At 36.4% G+C, this 19,908-nt stretch overlaps 1 protein-coding gene across 20 annotated transcripts in view; it reads right to left on the bottom strand.

Moving 5' to 3' along the window:
• Positions 1 to 19,908, bottom strand: part of PPFIA2 (PTPRF interacting protein alpha 2) — a 531,438-nt gene that overhangs the window by 439,357 nt on the left and 72,173 nt on the right. For 16 of the 20 annotated variants that reach the window (XR_005218603.1, XR_005218602.1, XM_037848402.1 and 13 more), the window contains exon 3: positions 14,244 to 14,297. The exons of the other annotated variants lie outside the window; for them this stretch is intronic. Coding sequence is in view for 14 of the 16 variants with exons in the window: in XM_037848402.1 (XP_037704330.1) it covers positions 14,244 to 14,297 (54 nt within the window). In the remaining 2 variants the exon portion in view is untranslated. The remainder of the gene's footprint in view (positions 1 to 14,243; positions 14,298 to 19,908) is intronic. 20 annotated transcript variants of the gene reach the window in all.

Genomic DNA, 19,908 nt, shown 5'->3' with positions numbered 1-19,908 from the left:
GAGAATATAACTAGAGCTTTCCACAAACTTTTCACCATACTCCAATCAAATTATAAATTGTTTCTATAAATAAAATATGAGAATATCTAGAGAATGTGCTATGTAGCCAGCAGATGATTTGGTGACTGTCAGAGGACATTGGTGAGCTCTTCTGGTGAAATACCAAATTTTCAATATTTTAACTCTTCAAACTTTGCTATAATACTAATAATTTTCTAAATTCACTTAAATAGCTTCACATAGCTCTTTGAAAGATAATTTAATAGCCTGTCATAAAATCTTAGGGCATATTCCTATTATGTGGTATGCATGATTCAACATATATTTTTATTTAAGTATTCTGAAGAAACTCAACTTTATTATGAATATATAATCAGTTTTCTTTTTAAAGTGCCTGCAGTAGTTAAAATTTACATTAAGAAAAAAAAAGAAAAGAATATGCATGTAATTTCAAGCATTTACATTTTGCTGATTCAAGTTTTCCTGACAGTATGAGTTTGAAAAAAAATCTAATTACAGATGGGTAGCTAGAGCAGGTTCTTTTCTTTTCAGATGAGTGTTTTTTCATACAGAGGTGCAGATATCTGGGCTATGGCTGCCTTCTGTCCCCTGGAGACTCAGTGAAAAAGAAAACGGAGGATCCTAAGCTAACGAGGTTTTAGTTTCTTGCCATCTAGGCAAGCTCTGGTGAATATAAGGACAGAGAAAGGGCCAAATCCTCAGAAAATTAGCTCCTTTCTCATTTTGCCAAAGGGGATAGGGCTTTAACATACTGGGGGGCCCAGGGGAAGCAACAGCAGCAGCACTGGATCGATATATGTCCCGCTATCTCAGGCTATCCCTGAGGATTTCCCATCAAACCCTCCTTGGAAGACCAGCTGGGTGGAATCCCAGCTCCTTTCTGGTATGGCCTGGAAAGCATCCGCCAGCAGTCTCATCTCACTGGGCTTGAGCAGGCTGTTTATGCTTACCTTTTAAGCTTCACAGTTACTTGGAGGGTGTCTGGGGCTCCCTAGCAAATATAATCCATCAGTCCATTTTAAAAAGTTATCTAAGAACCAATTTTCATTTCATATTCTAAATAATTTTGGTGACTCAACTCAAATTGCAGTACTATAAATAAATTGCAACAGCCAGCTTTATTAGTTGCTAAATCCTATAGAATAAAAACACTTTGAAGACCACAGGAAGACCTTTAATTTCCTTTCATACAGAGTAAAGATTTTAATTTCATGTAAATTAGCTCCTTCAAGACCTGGTTCAACTTTTACTTCTCAAAATAAGAAAATGAAATAAATAAAATAAAAAACCAAGAAACTCACTTACCATGACTATTTCCATATAACAAAATAATAATCTATATACTTTTACAAATTTATTAGTCATGTTTTTTAAAAAATGACTAGCCGATTAGTGCTGAGTCAATATGTTCTATTTTTATGAAGTGACTAAAACAGTATTAAATGCACAAAGGTCATGACAAATATGCTTTCTCAATAAACCTTTATTTTACTTTATATTTTATTCATTTTAATGAGTAATCATGTGTTAAAGCTGGATTCCTCCATGTGTTTTTTTCATACAAACATCTTAAATTATAAGCATCTTTTTAATAAATGCTAAAAAACAGTTCCACTTTATTATGTTTCTAAGAAGAGTCTAATTAGAAACCAGCCCCTTGTTTGCACAAGAATTTGAGACTAAAAATTCTGTCCTATTTTCTCTTGGAATATGTGTGTGTGTGTTTGTATGTTGTGTGTGTATTTATATATGTACAGACACATATGTAATCTATATATGTTTATATGTTATATAAACACATACACATATAAGAAATATATATATATATAAAATAAAAACAAACAGAAAGAAATAAGGAAAAAGTGAAGGAAGAACCAAAAGAACAAAATACAAATACATACAATGTCTATGGTTGAAACTACATTATTAGTTTGGACAAAATTAGGATCAGCATTTTGGGGAACACAGGTGAATTAATATAATTCACTTTTTTATATACATATATTTTTTATTGAGATTGTTCACATAACGTACAACTATCCAAAGTGCACAATCAATTGCCCATGGTACCATCATACAGCTGTGCATGCATCAACACAATTAATTTTTTTTCAATTTTTAGAACATTTTCATTACCCCAGAAAAGAAATAAAGACAAGGAAAAAAAAAAACAAGGAAACTCAGATCCTCCCATACCCTTAACCATGCCCCCTCCATTACTGATTCATAGTTTAGGTATAGTACATTTGTTACTGTTGATGAAAGAATGTTAAAATACTACTAACTGTAGTATATAGTTTGCAATAGGTATATATTTTTTCCCTATATGCCTCTCTATTATTAACTTCTAGTTATAGTGTCATACATTTGTTCTAGTTGGTGAGAGGAATTTCTAATATTTGTACAGTTAATTATGGACATTGTCCACCACAAGATTCACTGTTCCATACATTCCCATCTTTTAACCTCCAACTTTCCTTCTGGTGACGTGCATGACTCTGAGCTTACCCTTTCCACCACCGTCACACATCTTTCAGCACTGTTGGTTATTCTCACAACATGCTACCATCACCCCTGTCCATTTCCAAACATGTAAGTTCACCCTAGTTGAACATTCTGCTCATAATAAGCAACCCCTCCCCATTCTTTAGCCTCATTCTATATCCTGGTAACTTATAGTTCATGTCTATGAGTTTACATATTATAATTAGTTCATATCAGTGAGACCCTGCAATATTTGCCTTTGTGTGTCTGTCTTATTTCACTCAATATAGTGCCCTCAAGGTTTCTTCATCAACCTGTTTTGTCACACACCATACATTCCATCCTAAGTAAGCAATCATTGGTTCCCTGTATAGTCACGTATTTATGTATTCAGCACCATAACCACTATCTGTATAAGGACATCTCCATTTCTTCCACAAAGATGGAGCAAGAGTCAAAGAAGGCAGAGAGGCAAAAGACAAAGAAAAGAGAAAGAGAGAAAAAACAAAAAAAACAAAAAAACAAAACTTGATAGCTAGAAAGTAACAAAAAGAAAGATAACATTAACCTTAAGTAGAATAAAGAGTCAGACATCACCAATGTCATGAGTCCCATACCCTACCCCATTCCCCACCCCCCCATATGCACTTAGCTTTGATATATTGCCTTTGTTATATTAAAGGAAACATAATACAATGTTTCTGTTAATTATACTCTCTAGTTCACAGTGATTGTATTTTGCCCCAATCCCACCCTATTTTTAACACCTTGCAATGTGGACATTCATTTGTTCTACCTCATGTAAAAATATATTTGTACCTTTTATTACAATCATTGAGCACCCTAGGTTTCCCTGAGTTACACAGTCCCAGTCTTTATCCTTCATCTTTTGTTCTGGTGTCCCACATGGTACCAGCCTTCCTCTTTCAACCATATTCACAGTCATCTTTGTTCAGTGTACTTACATTGCTGTGCTACTATCTCCCAAAATTGTTTTCCAAACCTCTCACTTCTGCCTTTTCCTTTCTGTTGGCAGTGATTCCTTTAGTGTTTCCTGTAGAGCAGGTATCTTGTCCACAAACTCTGTAATTGTCTGTTTGTCAGAAAATATTTTAAGCTCTCCCTCATATTTGAAGGATAGTTTTGCCAGATACAGGATTCTTGATTGGTGGTTTTTCTATTTCAGTATCTTAAATATATCACCCCACTTCCTTCTTGCATCCATGGTTTCTACTGAGAAATCCACACAGTCTCATCAAGCTTCCTTTGTATGTGATGGACTGCTTTTCTCTTGCTGCTTTCAGGATCCTCTCTTTATCTTTAATGTTTGATAATCTGATTATTAAGTGTCTTGGCATAGGCCTATTCATATCTATTCTGTGTGGGGTATGCTGCACTTCTTGGATCCGTAATTTTATGTCTTTCATAAGAGAAGGGAAATTTTCATTGATTATTTACTCCATTACTTCTTCTGCCCCTTTTCCCTTCTCTTCTTCTGGGAAACCAATGACATGTACATTCTTGCTTTTTGTTTTGTCCTTAAGTTCCCAGAGATGTTGCTCATATTTTTCCGTTCTTTTCTCTATCCGTTCTTTTGTGTGTAGGCTTTCAGTTTCCTTGTTCTCCAGTTCCTGAGTGTTTTCTTCTGCCTCTTGAGATCTGTGGTTGTATGTCTCCATGGTGTCTTTCATCTTTTGTGTTGTGCCTTTCATTTCCACAGATTCTGCCAGTTGGTTTTTCGAACTTTCAATTTCTACCTCGTATACACCCAGTGTTTTCATTATACAGTTCAGCTCTTTCGCCATATCTTCCCTAAACTTTTTGAGTTGACTTATTATTAGTTGTTTCAATTGTATCTCAATTGAAATGTAAGTTTGTTCCTTTGACTGGGCCATAACTTCATTTTTCTTATTGTAGGTTATAAGTTTTCTGTTGTCTAGGCACGGTTTCCTTGGTTACCCCAATCAGGTTTTCCCAGGTTAGAATGGGCTCATGTCCCAGAAGGAAGAAATATTCAGTATCCAGTTTCCCTGAGTGTGTGTCTTAGAAAATTGGTACACCCTGTGATACCTCAGGTCACTGTGCTTTTCTGCCCAGCAGGTGGCGCCTGTCAGCCTGTCACTCCAGACTGGTTTAAGGAGGTGTGGCCCGTGGCTGTTTTCCCCCAGGCTCTGGGGTCTGGTTCTGAATGGAAGGCGGGTAGTAGAGCTGGTCCCCACCTCTTTCCTCTTAGGGAAGACAGACCCCCTAGGGAGAGGTCATTAGCATTTCAATGGTCTCTCTCTGCCTGTGCTATCTCCACATTTGTCTGGGTTAGAGCAGTGGGAACTGAAAATGGCTGAGGCTTTCTCCACTGAGTCGAAAACAGGGACAGAAAGTCCCCTTCAGGGCTAGTCCACAGCAACCCTCCGGCTCTCCAAGGACGGTCGTCACCCAAAGCCTCTGTCTGCTTGTTGGGGGTTCGTAGCTCATAGTGAGCAGTTCACAGTCGCTAATTAAAACCCCAGTTGGAGTTCAGCTGAGCTATATTCACTTGCTGGGAGAGAGCTTCTCTCTAGCATCACCAAGGCTTTGCAGTTTGGGCTGTGGAGGGAGGGGTCTCCCAGCTTGGATCCGCAGTTTTTACTTACAGATTTTATGCCGTGATCTCGGGCATTCCTCCCAATTCAGGTTGGTGTATGAGGAGTGGACAGTCACGTTTGTCCCCCTGTAGTTATTCCAGATTATTTACTAGTTGTTCCTGGTTTTTTATTAGTTGTTCCAGGAAGACTAACTAGCTTCCACTCCTCTCTATGCTGCCATCTTAGATCCTCTCCCAATATAATTCACATTTAAACCTCAATTATATGACCAGGAAATTAGTATGTTAATATAAATTTCAATATTATTGTTATCATTATTTATAAAAATAAGGTATGTTTGCAATAATTCAGGTAACTAAGTTATTTTATTTTCATGTTCTATTTCAATAACATATTGTTTTCCTCCTAAAACCTTTTCTTTAAATATTTTTTTTCTTATAGATGAGTTAGAAATTAACATTGAATAACAAATAGGACTCTATTTCTAAACATCTTACATTACTATAAGCTTATAATATTCAAAAATCATTTCTAAAATGTTTTCTATCACATTAGTCTTTGGTGAAACAATATGCTGATATCTCAAAAATGTTTTCCACATTTATTCTAAGCCCAACTTTCTGGTGTTAGCCTATAATTCATGTATATTTGCTCACTTCCATATTTAACATAATTTAAAGTTTTAAATACAGGAGATCACATTCTAATGTGTTCTCTAATTAAGAAGATTGACTGGGTTGAAATATAGATGTTCAAATACTTCTAAATCAGTAATTTGTTAATGAGTAGCAAATTACCTAACATGGAATTCCTTGAGGTGCCATATATGCTAAGCATCACATTTCTCTCAATAAATTTCTGTGTATGAACTAGTTTTCATTCATTTAGCTATGTAATCATACCGCCAGTATTTTAAGTACTTATTCTGTCAAGTTAAAAATAGTAATAAAATTAATAAAATTAATTAAAATAAAAACAGTTGATTTCTTTCTTCTCCATCCTCTATCCACACTGGCATATATCCACTCCATAAGGAGAAAATATTCTTTGTGGTTCATTGAATTACTCAATTTGGCTCTTTTGTGATACACAAGAACCTGTTTGACTATAAATCAGAAAGATGAGGCTGGGGTTACTGGAGAAAGAATAAACCAAATCAAGAAGGCAAAACTGAGGCAGTAGGGGGAAAAAAGTAGAAAGCCAACAGAGATTGAACTTTGGAACACTACTTGGGAGATGGAAGAGAAATATTTTGTTAGTAGTTGAAAAGAAATGTTTCAAAGTGATGTCATTGGAGTGATGATTGAAAACACAATGCCATCTTCACTTTGGCATTTTATCAAGAGATCTTAAAGCAAATATATGAGCATTATTCTTCATTGCGTTTTTTATGGGGGTGGCAGGTTATAGGCATTTGAGATTATAAAAGGTGCAGAGAAGCCATGAAGCAGACTGAGATTAAAGCCCACAGTGGGACCAAACTTATGTTTTTCCAGGATGATCCCAACATCAGACAGATGTTTCAGAGTGGAGGTCAGTCTGATATTACTTACAAAAAACTCTGGATTGTAACTGCAAAGTCACTGGGAAACTGTCGAGACCATTCTCAGATCAGAATCGCAACTTGGGCAGATGGCACTTCTCTGGTCCTGAATGCCTCAACCAGAGTATTTGAATTATGCAGCCCTATGCATGTTCATAAGATGGAAGCTTCCTCATAGAAATCACTGGAAATTTCTTCAAGAAATTACTGACTGAAAATTAGTTTCTAACTGAGCCTCCACTAATGACTACTAAATTAAGAAACTGAGGTATTTTTAGAAATAGAGCAGTTTAGTGGCAAGCATATTTGGGCTAATTCAAGACCAGAGACATATTCATATGGGTCTAAGGTGCAAAAGTTGGACAAATGAAGCAAGCTTTGGAACTGCTGGCAGGGAGGCTAAATGTGACCAAAATTTAGAGGAACATGTGAAGAGCTCCATACCAAGAACAGGGGGGAAAAAAAAATCATGGTGAGAAATTACCACTGAAAAGCTTAGAGGGGTGAAAAAACTCAGAGAAGGGGAAGTACCACTGACTAAAAATTATTTGGGGACTCAAAGTCACAACTTCTATTTCTTTATCAAAGATCCAATCTTCCTCCTAAAATTATAAAGCAGGGTTAGACTTTCTTTGAGTTCATACCATCCAGCAACAGGAAAATTAAAAATGTTCCATGTATGCAAATAGAGAGACAGTTGTTTAAGCCCAACAAATGGGGAAGAGTAGAGCACAGCTTGACAGACAGACAAGTTGGATTTAGGAAACAGCAGGAAAGATCTGTACCCATAAATCACTAAAGAAACCCAAGATTCCACAGGAATTCTTACTGTTGGTGAATCTAATTAGAGAAGAAGAAGAAGAAGTCAGGATGTGTTAGCTACTAGTGAAGAAGACTAAGAAAAAGGAAACACAAAAACAAGTTGCCAAAGAGGACTAAGGCAGCAGGAAGCAAAGCAGACTTAACAGCTATCTGCAGTGAAGTACACAGTCCCAGTGGCTGTAACAAACAGGACCCTCACCTCTGACCCTAGGAGCCAGACTGGAACTTTGTTTCTTACATCACAGGTCTCATTACAAGCAGACACCCTGTGACTGCCATGGTACAAATAACATGATATTTTGAGAAGTATTGCACGAGCAGCACTAATTCGGGAAAATCTGCAACTGCCAAGGACTTTGGGGTGGAGAACCTTCTCACTTGGACTGAGGCAAAGAGAGACATGTAGGGACTGAGTACACCAAGATGGAAATGATTGCTGAACATCTCATTTTCTGGTTTTGGGTTGGGATGTAAACCCTGGAACTGGGAGGAGATTGATTTCTGATGCTGATCTGTTTGATTCCTAGTCCCACTTTCAAACTCCCAGTACTTAAATTTCTCAGGGAAAGGGGATAGGATAGAAGCAGCCGGGTGGACTAAGTATTCACAGTGATGGGGTATCTAATAGAAATCCAACTCAATCCTGAAGTGGATGAGGGTGGATTTAGGTGAAAATGACAATAATACACAGAGAATTAACTGGCGATGGGGGGTGGGAGGGCATAAGAGAAGCAAAATAAAAACAAAACCACAAACCTCTAACACATAAGTAGTCACAGGCTCTCCTAGTTCCCTGCTTTCTGAGGAGAAAATACAAAGTTTTTCATTGGACCTGGACTTTTGTTGTACTGCTCTGGGTAATGGATTCGTTGTAAAGTAGTAGAGTTGTCAGGATCACCCCAGACAGTGTAGAAATGTGGACCTGAGAATGATTAGATTGATTTATATTAGAAAGGACCCAGCTCTACTTGCAAAGGCACATAATAGGTGTGCAAGTTATGGATGGGAGGAGGTGGGTAGAGCACAGACTGAAGAACCAGGGCAGGCTGGAGATGTGAGCAGTTTGGGAGAAAGAGAAGCCAGAGAAATTTGGGAAAGCAGGTGCCATGATGAATGAGACTAAGAGAAGATAATAAAAAAAATTCTTTGTAAGCCAGTGCATGTAATATTATTCATCCCTTGAAACTTTTAGATGTTAGACAGTTTTTTCAAAGCTTTGTCACAGTTGGATGTCTGTTGCTTTGGTTGTGACATTGTGCTAAGACTGGCCAAAATGTGGTCAGTTTCATTTTGGGCTATACTATTTATTTGCCAGCCACTATACCTATAGGAGGAACATGATTTATACACAACTAACACAAAACATTAAAGATAACTGTAAAAATTAAAAATAAGTGAGCAGTTAGAGGAGGGAAAGTTTGGAGAAGGAGGGGACAAAAACTGCGTTAAAAAGTAACATCTGTGGGTAGCCTCATAAAAGGATAGAACATCCTCATGGCCCTATTTTTCTGATGTTATCTCTCAGGATAAAACAATGTAAATGACTGTGCTCTTGTACACCAGTAACCTCAGTCTGGATGTCAGTACATATCTGTCTCCTGATTTGCAGCTCTCTACCATTCCAGGTAAAGCCTGACCAGTTTTGCTAGTACTAAAAGTTCCCTGCCCTCTTCTTGCACTTAGCTGTCAGGGGTCAAGTCAACAGTGGATCCTTTGTATCCTCCTGATAAAATGGAAGCGGCAATGAAAATACTGGGTAGTAAAATCACAGAAATTTCCTTTGAAGACTTATGAATTAGGTGAAATTATTGACTCAAACTACAGATTTAAATATCCAAATGACATAAAATAATTGCGCATTCCAAAATTTGAGACAGCACTTAAAAGTACCCACCATCAAATATGAATACAGATAAAAATAAGACAAACAAATTTGAAAGTTAATTGAAATAGCTACTTTAGAAATATGTAGAGTATTTGTTTTCCCCTCAAATGTTTGAGTGACAATATGCAATTAGGAACAAATGGGCAAAATTAATTAAAATAATTCAAGGACCTGTAGATATGTTTTGTTTATAAACATGATTAATATAATTAAAATGATTGGATATGATTCATAATTTGAATCTATTCAGATGCTATGTATAAACAATATCATTTATTATTTTAACCACTATTCTACTATGTAGGAATACAAACAAGAACAGAAAGTACAAAAATACAGAATGTGCAATTCTGGCACCTCATTGTGGAAAAAAATAATAGAGAGGAGAATGTTCACGATAGTGTACATATAAAACACAAGGACATGGATTAGATGGGTACTCACTGATCTACCACACTAGAAATAAAGATAGCCATTAATATTTAGCATAAAGAAACTTACAGCAACTAAAAGAACTAAGTTTCATAGGAGGTAAATTTATAGATATTACCCCAAGGTAAAAGATAGAAAAATAAGGAAAAGACCAAATAGTCCCAGTGGGTCTTCTTGCTGTAATCTCTGGGTGCAGCAATGAGGTGGACTTAATTTCTACATTGATGACAGCACCCTGTGAAATGTCAAGGTACTTTTTCACAATTGACTAATATATGTTACAATGAAATTTGTTCAGGAATGTGTTTTATGTAGTCCATATTTTGTCCCACTTTACTCATTATATTTTTTCACATTGACCCTTAAAAATGTTAGAAATTATAAGAAAGTAAATAGCTAGTTGATAATCACACTATTTTCTTAAATCAAATTATAAAGGGAATGTTCCCTCATCATGTATATTAATCTGTTTGGGTCTGTATCACTAAACCTAACTTTTGTGGCCAAGTTGACCTACTAAATCTCACTTGCAGACTTAGACCTCACCCAGATTCTAGTAATAATCATGGCAACAGGCAAGAGGGTTGGCCAACATGTATGCTACTGGTTCATGATCTCAACAGGGGGCAGTGATCTCTCGTACTTGTCTTTCACACTGACCTATGCATCCCCTGCTCTCCAAACACTGGGTTCCTACCTTTCATTGGTATAATGGACTTCATGCTTTGTATTCCAGTTCTTCAGCACCCAAAGTCCTCTTGACCATCAGATGCTTAGCCATCAGAGACTGAGTTGCTAATACCTTACTCTGGCCTTCCCAAAGGTTGGGTGATCATTTGATCATTTCGGACACCCCCGAATTCCTTACATTTCCCTTTTTTTCACTTTTTAATGTTGTTAAGATTTAAAGTTTAAAACTCTATGGCAAAGCGGTATATATAAAAGAGCACAATTTAACTTAATAACAATATTTTACCCATTAGATTTTAGTTATCTAGTTTCTTTTCCTTAAATTTTATATGTAAACATTTGCTAAATTCTCATACTGGAGTTTAATCTGTGGTCTATTTTTTGTGAATGGGAAATACATGCTGAATGTGGAATATCTTTGATATAACTTCTGGGGAAGATGGGCACAACCAGTGGCCATCTCCCAGCCCAACCCTACCCCCTGCTTCCTTTTCTATTGTGTGCAGATATCTCAGTATGTTTCCATTCCTCAGAGCCTGGGGGAGACATTGGGTCTCATGTAAAGACGGACCAAACCTTAAACTGGGAACAAGCAGTTCAGCTGCTTATTAGGGTGGGAACTCTCAGTGAGCAGGGTCCCCCTTCTCCGGGATTGTATAAATAACCCACCCTCAGGCAGTACCGGAGTCTCTCCTCTCTGATGGGAAGTGGGGCACGGGGAGCTACCATCCTGAACCAAGCAGGTGACCTCCCCGGGAGACCAGCCGCCATGGGATCTCTTCCCCTGCTCTTTTGGACCCTTTGTTCTGTGTAAGTAATAAAGCTGTCATGCGCTAAAAGTCATCGTTGTGCTGAGCCCGTGTTCCTAAGACATACCATGTAACTTGCTCCATGATAACTTTCGAAAGACAGCTTTAAGTTAATATTTAATAGACACCATTTTTCTGAATGATAGAAGTTCATTGCTCTAAAATAACCAAGTTATTTAGAAAAAATATCTAGGTTCTATTTGTTGCAGAAATTAATTTCCAGTTTCTGAATGAAAAAAATAAAACAACAACAAAAAACATGCTTTTCGAAGTCTTTTTCAGGAGAGCGATTTTGAATTGCCCCTGAGAGTAATTCTCTTTCATTATTGGCATTGAAACTGAGGCTACTTGAATTTTCAAAAAACCTACTTAGATTTATTATTAAAAATATTAATGCAAGCTAGATTTCTGGAGTTCCTGAAATTTGTTCTTACCAGAAATGCAAATTTATTTACAATGACATTTCCAAATTTGGTACATACTTTATCATACATGCCTTACTATATGAAATAACATAAACTTCACTTTCTGTTTCAGAAATAATATCTATGTGTACCCAAAGCAAAATCAGCATTTTGTTGTTGTTGTTTTTAATATACCATTTACATTTAAAGATACCTCTAAGAGCCCTATTATATTGGTAAAGAAATTACTTCAGAGCTATGCGTTCTTGTGAGAGACCATTCACGCACCACTGTATGTATTCTATCCAATGAATGAATTGCTAGAGGACTTTAAATTTCTTGCTAACAAAAATTCATTGTAGAGTGGTTTTAGTAGTATGTTATAAACATTTCTACCAAAGACATGACTTTAGTAATGGACAGTCGTGTTTTGGTGAACTATTACAAAGACTTTTTTTTAAAAAAGAAAAAAAAATATGAAACTTCAAATGGATTTAGGTTCAATATAATTTAATCTGACTTTCAATTTCTTACTTTGGAGAAGAAAGTAGCAGCATCATCAAAGCCTTATTCTTAAATGTTTGAAGTAACCCTAGATACTTTTGCCATTTCACCTTCCTACTTAGATTGCTTTATATGAGCTTTATTGAGGACTACAAAGGGTGAATTTATTATATAACTCCCAGTAAAGGAACATGCTTCAGATAGCTCTTTAACCATGGGAGACACCAAATTAATGTGAACTGATGACCCCTCAAATTCCCTAAACTCTTATGTACTCTGATGTACTCTGACATTTCAATTGATATTTTATACTCTACAAAAAAGTTATAAAGTGAGCACAGACACTGAACCTCAGAAAATACAGGAAGTATAAAGTACCCATCATCACGGTAGGGCATGGCCAATAAATAACCTCTATCTTCACAACATTGTAAATAGTGTCTAAAGAAAAAATAAACAAACACTGTGTGTGTGCCACACACACACACACACACACACATATTTAAATCAGTCATAAACTTGATGGCTATTCACTCATTGCTATTGGGAATGAAGGAGATGTGGTTTGCCTTCCAGAGGCCATATTTCCTTTCCAGGTCACTTTTCCCCTTAAAGGGTCTTATTCCAACAATTAAGCCTCATGCCCATTTGGAGACATGCTTTCCTGAAAATACATGATAAACTAATGTATTTTAAGATATAAATGATAGGTAAAAATTTTATCACTATTTGAGGAGGATGTATAGTTATGTTTTGAAGAAAGGGACAAATCCCTTAAAAACCAACTAATCTCTGATTATAGAAATCTTCCAGGAATTAGTAAATGGTGAAAGAGTATTTTGAAGGAAATAGATTTACTCTTCGAATAAAAGTTAAATGCTATGTACCGTGCAAGGGAGCAGGGTGAAATTACATCACCCAAGCAGTCACCTACACTACTGATGAATTGTACTGGCCATAAATCCTGTCACAATATACACTGCTGGGTTGACTAACATTTCATCTTGCCTCATGCTGCAATATAGTAGGTTTGACAAATAAACATAAGTGGCTATTGGAGCCAATATATTTTTCCCATAATAAATAGAAGGGAAAGACTACAGTATATGGTTTAACCCTACTTTAGGAGAACCTTGATGAAAATTAGACAACACCATGAATACATGAGAGGAAGAGACACAATTAAAAGTTATTTTTAAAAATAATTCACTGGTATTTTAAGTGTCAACACAAAGGATCATAGCTTTTCAAACAATCTAAACTTCCAATTTTCTTGTACCTACAGAAGCCTAAGTAAAGTATACCTAAAAATTGATAACACTGAGTTCTGTGTGCTCCTCATTACATCTCACAGTGGTAAGTGAAAAATGATGCTATATAATTATGCATTGAGTATTGGTTGCAATAAATTGAATCTGTCTTATTACTTTAGACATATGCATTAAATTCATGTTTATACTTCAAGTGTGAAGACTGAAGGAATATTATCTTAATCAATGTTCTCAGAAATCAGACATCATCACAGAAAAGACCAAGATGTACTAATACTATACCTCTTCTTTTTGCTTAAAAAATGATAATCGTTTAAAATTTGGGGGACTTTCTCTAATTTATTAGAAGTTTCCTAGGTTAAGTAGGAAAGAAACAGCAATATCAACAATCAATACTAGTCACATAATGGGTATGATTTTTCTTGGTAAACAGAAAATACATTGCAACCAAGTCATATATTCATGATAAAAATATATTAACTCTCTAGTTCCAAAAGTTTTAACTTTCAGTGTAGCCTATTAGTAGGACATAAAGTATTGACATATTCTAATGAAGCTTTTATTCCTATTTCTTGTGTCAAAAAATGGTAACGAATTTTATGAATTATTAAAACTTTTTAATACACTGAACCACACCTCAAAGCCATTACACATTTTGTTTTTATTAGTCACTGCAACAGCTCTGTTTCAAAGCAGTAACATATATGACCAGTAGTATTCAAGTAACTTTATGGTGATCTGTTATTTACATAATTCCATTCATCAATAGCTAAATTTAATGAAGAATCTAACTTACCGGTGGATCAGCCCCCTTAGAACCAGTCAGCCCTCCTGTTAGGGATTCGATATCCTGAAAAGGGGAGAGGTGTGCATTGTAAAATGCTACTCAACAGTGTGGAGAATTTCCCAGTCCCACAGTGTAATATTTTCTTTAGCTTCAAAGATAGGGTACTTCAGCAACATTTTTACTTTTTCAGACTATACTGCATACTTTAACGATATACAAATAGTAATGCCTGTATCTAAAGATCTAGATATTTTCCCCATCTCTGAATAGTCTGTAAAAAGGAAAAAACAAAAAACTTGAAATATATAAAGAAAATGGCCTTGGATGGCAAAGAAGATTTTAGTTCTCCAAGAAGCTAAAGTGAGAGCAGAACAGAAAAATAAAATACTAACAAAACTGCAATTCAATATAATATTTTTTAAAATTGTGGTCCCATGGAAAATACTTGATCTCCAAAAAAGTTTAATTATGTATCTTCCACTACATTTCTATAAACAGATGAAAATATTAAAAGTATGGATAGATTAACTATTCCTTTACAAAGACCAGTTTCTAATCTTAATAAGTAACCATATGAAATCATGCCCAATACCTCTGTTTGTCAAAGGTCCCATAAATAGTGAAACCAGGTGATGTGGTCAACTGGAAAGCATGTGCCCTATTTACAGGAATGTCTACAATCAGCTTTAGCCAGTTGTTGGTACCTGTAACTTTGGTTCCAGGGTTACCAATCATATAAAGTTTTCAAAAGAAGCTAGACTTCCAGATTTTTAAGTAAAATCTCCCAGGTTTAAATGTTTACAACTGATTTCATTTTTAAAACATCTCCCAATCGCCCTAAAGGAACACACTTGCCTGGGACTGGGATCCAGCCCAAAGGCTGCTGGTTGGGATCTTTGGGCTACACTGAAAAGTTACACTTCTTACTAGAAAGCCTCTTCCTGGTGACCCTGGTCACTTCTTATCTGTTTGCATATAGTTGAGAAGTTAGGGATGAGGAACTTGGGAAACTACAGCTGCAGTGTAAGAAATCAAAGATGAAAGAACCTTGAGTCACGATTGAGCATGAAAGAAAATTAAATATCTATGATCAGAGAGACAGCCAAAATCTTGGATCATTAAGATGGCTTATGCTACCAGTTCACGGGGACAATCACATCATTATTTCCCTGGCATTTCAAAAATAGGGTATCAACACCACAAAATGGCACTGAAATGAATATGTGAAGGAGACATTAAAGGAAGGATGGAGGAGAGGGAAGAGATAGTGTAATGAAAGCTTGCATCCAAAGAAGAGGCTGACCTGAACAGGTTTTCAATGGGTGAATTTCTTCACGCATATTTTATTAAGACTCATAAATGGTAAAGCAACCACATGAAATATTTGCCAAGAAAAATATTATAATCTTCACTATAATGGATACCCTGGGTGTGTTTGTATATTTGTGTGTGTGTGTGTTCCACAAACATCCCTCTGTGGAACTACTCCTTCCCTTCCCCTTTTCTAGGTCTAAAAGAGACTTGTAAAAATTGGTTCAAATATTGTAATGAAAAACCGGAATAAGTATGACCAATCGCAGCACATATGCCAAAATTACTGGGAAAGAGCTTTCCACCAGGGTCGGGGATGTTAAACTGGTGGGATATAAATTTGGAGCTGCCACATTTGCCACCATTTTTAGGAGCCTGTCTGAGAATTAAGCCAATATGTAAGTTTCTGGAAGAGTCTAGGTCCTTGATTCTGTTGTTTGAGCCATACTTGACATTGGATGTCCTCCTGCCTGCAACTCAGTTTAAGAGCTTTCTGTCTCTCAAAAGCCAAAAGAATCCTAATTAACATATCTGCATTGTTTATTCTGTTTGTAAAAGGCCCTCCTTCTCCATCCTGTTGACATTATTCATCCCAATACCATGCACACCATAAGCATTCAAGTCACCTACATTATTTGTACATATTCTTTAACATCCTCCCTATCTTCCATATTTTCTCCACAAAAACCAGAACAACCATTAAAAATGTAAGTTAGATTAGGTTACTTCCCTAGATCACCACCACACCCGCCCCCAGTGGTTTACCATAAATCTTAGAATAAAACACAAACATATTACTATGCCCTTCAATGCTCTGCATGATCTGGCTTTTGGACATCTCTCCGATCCACTATCCCTCCCTCATGTGCCATCCCATCCACACTGGCTCCATTGCTGCCAAAAATGGGCCAAATATGGTTCTTACTCAGGGCCTTTGCACATGCTTTCCCTGATGTTTAGGAAGCTCATCCTCTGGATCCCTCCTAGTTAACTCTCTTCATCCAGGTCTCAGCTCAAATATCAGATCCTCAAACAGACCTCTCATAAACAGTCAAATAGCAAGCTCATATACTTCATAGCTATAAAGAATGTTTAATGAAGGAATAACTTATAGAGGTATGGATAACTTAAGGGAACAGAGAAATTGCTGGTAGCTGTCCACTCTAATCCGAAAGGAATAAAAGAAAAAAACAATGTTGTCAACAGAGTCCAGCAAGAGATGAACACATATCATCAGCCTCTATAACAGCTTGCCACACAGTGGGAGCTCAGTAAATACTTGTTGAATGGATGAATGAATGAATGATGTATGTAACACCATTCTTATACATGAAAAACTGGAGCTCAGAGTATATCAATGATGAAATAATTTCTCTTTTTTCAAATAACTTATGGTTCTGAAAGTAGGGGTCAAGGCAATAGTGTTCGCATAATGTATTCACAGAATGCCTGAATGAACTAATAAATGACTTGCCCAAGGTCACACAGCTGGTGAATGCAATGCTAGAAAGAAACCTTGAAATCCCAGGTACTCTAATCCAAAGCCCAGTATACTTTCTATTCTATCATGCAGGCACTAATGAGACATTCTCCTAAAGGAAAAGCTCTCAACTCTGTGTTATCTCATCTTGAGGTAGTAAATTTCAATACATCCCAAGTTTTCTATTTTATAAGAAGGAAAAAATATGAAATTATTTAACAGACAATAGATAATACATTAAAGTTATTTTTTTTCTGGCAAAATATTGTTAATACTTCAATTTATGACCTGATACCTCAATGGTTGTATATTGAATAAATCAGGAGCTTTAAAACTTTACCTTGCCTATGTGTCTAGCGTTAATAAACAGTTCAAATGCATTAAATTAAAAGTAAATAATGGTTATTTTTAGGAAACATTTCATACAATGTAGCCTCACAGCACGAAGAATGAGCAACAGTCAAAGACAGAATTTCTTTAAAAAAAGTCATTTTGTTTTTTCACATAATGCTTAATGGAAACAATCTTCCATCACAGAACAGCAGCAACTTAAGGCAAGCATCCAAATAATGAGGCTGAGTTTGTTAATGAGGCATCCTCTTCCACTACCAGACTTGAGCTGTTAGTGTTTCCTTGACAACTTTACAGGATAAATTTCCTGGGAGGCACTGAAGAAGCAGGAAACACATGCAAACCAATTTTATAAATCTTTTTCCTGTGGAAGCCATAGAAGCCCTATTTAGTCATTCTTTAAATGTTTTAAAGGAAATTATCTACACTTTTACTTTAAGCGTAATTTATCCCAAATCTGAATTTCCCTTAAGCCATACAAATAATTTCTTCAAAAAAGAGTGACTAAGCATCTGTTGTGAATGAGGCACCGTGCTATACACAGATAACATAATGATGAATAGAGAACGTACCAGCTTTCAAAGTTCAGAGTCTTAGTAGTGACATGATAAAGATAATTTAGTGTATACACACACACACACACACACACACACACACACAAGACACCACACTAAACCTGGTACTATCCAAAGGCTATGATATGCTCTCCGATTTCAAGGATCTTTCTATTTGCAGAACAACATGAAGAAGTCTGAAAAATGAGGTGCTGAAATTATAACAGAGTTGGAGTGGTAAATTTCATAGGGTGACAGTTAAGTTTGAGTATTTCATATTGCTAAACCTGTATTTTGGTTTTAAATGCATACTGGTAAGTTTGATTAACATTTATTGAGAATTTTTATGTCAGACCCTGTGCTAGGAGCTCTATTACCTTATTAAATAGCATCCTAGCTCGCTTAGCTGTTATTGTTTCCCCCATTTTCAAGATGATGAAACTCAGTCTTTGAGAGTTTAAATGACTTCACAGAAGGTCACAGCTAAGTGTTCAAACCCAGACAAACTGACTCCATTGGCAAAGATTTTTAACAACTATGTTCTATTGCATATATTGAAATGTGAAAAAAAATGAGGAGGACTTCTTGACATGCCACATGGTGACTTTTGAGAAAACAGACACATTCAATATTTTTAGAAAAAATAACAAGTAGAATTTTTCTGAGGTAAGGCTGATATTCTCTAATGCGAGAAACAATATCCCTGGTTGACCTAGAGATAGGTGATTTAATGCCACTGGATTTAGCAAAACTGTAAAATTCCAAAGATTTGGGCTGTTTCTTTCTACTTGAAAAGTATTCTCTCCAAACCCAAACCTAAATAGCAACTCTTAATATACATGAAAGACACAATTGTGTCAGTGGTGCATAGAATAGGGTTTTCTGAAAAAAAGTGCCAAAGAAATTTTAAGTTTTATCTTTCACAGAATGCCCTCTTTGAAGTTCTTCCCTTTGTGAAATTTTTGTGCTGCTTTTTCTTCTCTATTCCTTCTCATATGGCTGAGGTGATAACAGGAAACTTTTGCTATCTCCTGACTTTAACCTCAGTCAGCTCCCCTTTGCCAACTCCTACCCATTGTTGCTTCCTTGTTATTTTGAACTCAATATGTCCAAATCATCTCCTCTCCTCCTCTGCAACCACTTTGGACAACTACCTCCCATTCCAACCTGTTACTGATTGGTATTTCCAATAACCATTCATTCATCAATGTCGGTTCATGGAGGTCAATAGGGTCTTCCCTCACTCCTGGCATCCATATACCAATCCAGTCAATTTTTCTTTCTAAATATCTGCTCAATCTATCCTCCCGCCCCCTTTCAATAAACCACTGCATTCATTAACTTAGTTCAAAGCCACATTTTATATTTCTCCCAACTATAGCTTTCTCCAAAATAATCTCTTCACTAAATTCCCTTTTCCCCACTTTCACCCTCCCACACACTTCTCCACAGCAGCGGTTCTCAAAGCATAGCCCAGAGACCAGTAGCACCAGCATCACCTGGGAATTATTACAGATGTAATTGCTCGGGCTGGTCCCCAGCTGTGCTGAATCCGAAACTCCTTTTAGCAAGCTCTCCAAGGTTAAGGTAACCTATTTTAAAATTCAAATATGCATAGGTTTCTCCTGAACTCAAATTTATTAAATAAAGCCTCCATTCTTCTTAGGAAGAAAAAATATTAAACATCTTTATACATGAGGTCTTTCATCAGACAATTCTTGAGCACTTTTCTCATTTCACCTTTCACCACATTTCCAAAAGAAACTTTACACTTCCGTCATAGTGAACTCTGCACTTCTTTTTTTGCATCATATGTTTCCTTGTTTCTATTCATCTGCACCACAGTTCCTTCAGCCTAGAAAGCCACCCTCCCTCTTCCCCTAGCTAAATCTTATTCATCCTTTGAGACTCATCCCGGGCATCACCTCCTCTCAGGAGACTTATCCTGAGTCCCTTGGGCTAGGAGAATGGTTTGACT

This window comes from Choloepus didactylus, chromosome 8, assembly GCF_015220235.1.
Source record: "Choloepus didactylus isolate mChoDid1 chromosome 8, mChoDid1.pri, whole genome shotgun sequence".
NCBI classification, from domain to species: domain Eukaryota; kingdom Metazoa; phylum Chordata; class Mammalia; order Pilosa; family Megalonychidae; genus Choloepus; species Choloepus didactylus.
Note: the sequence above shows the minus strand (reverse complement) of the source record. Positions and strands in the feature narration are given on the sequence as shown.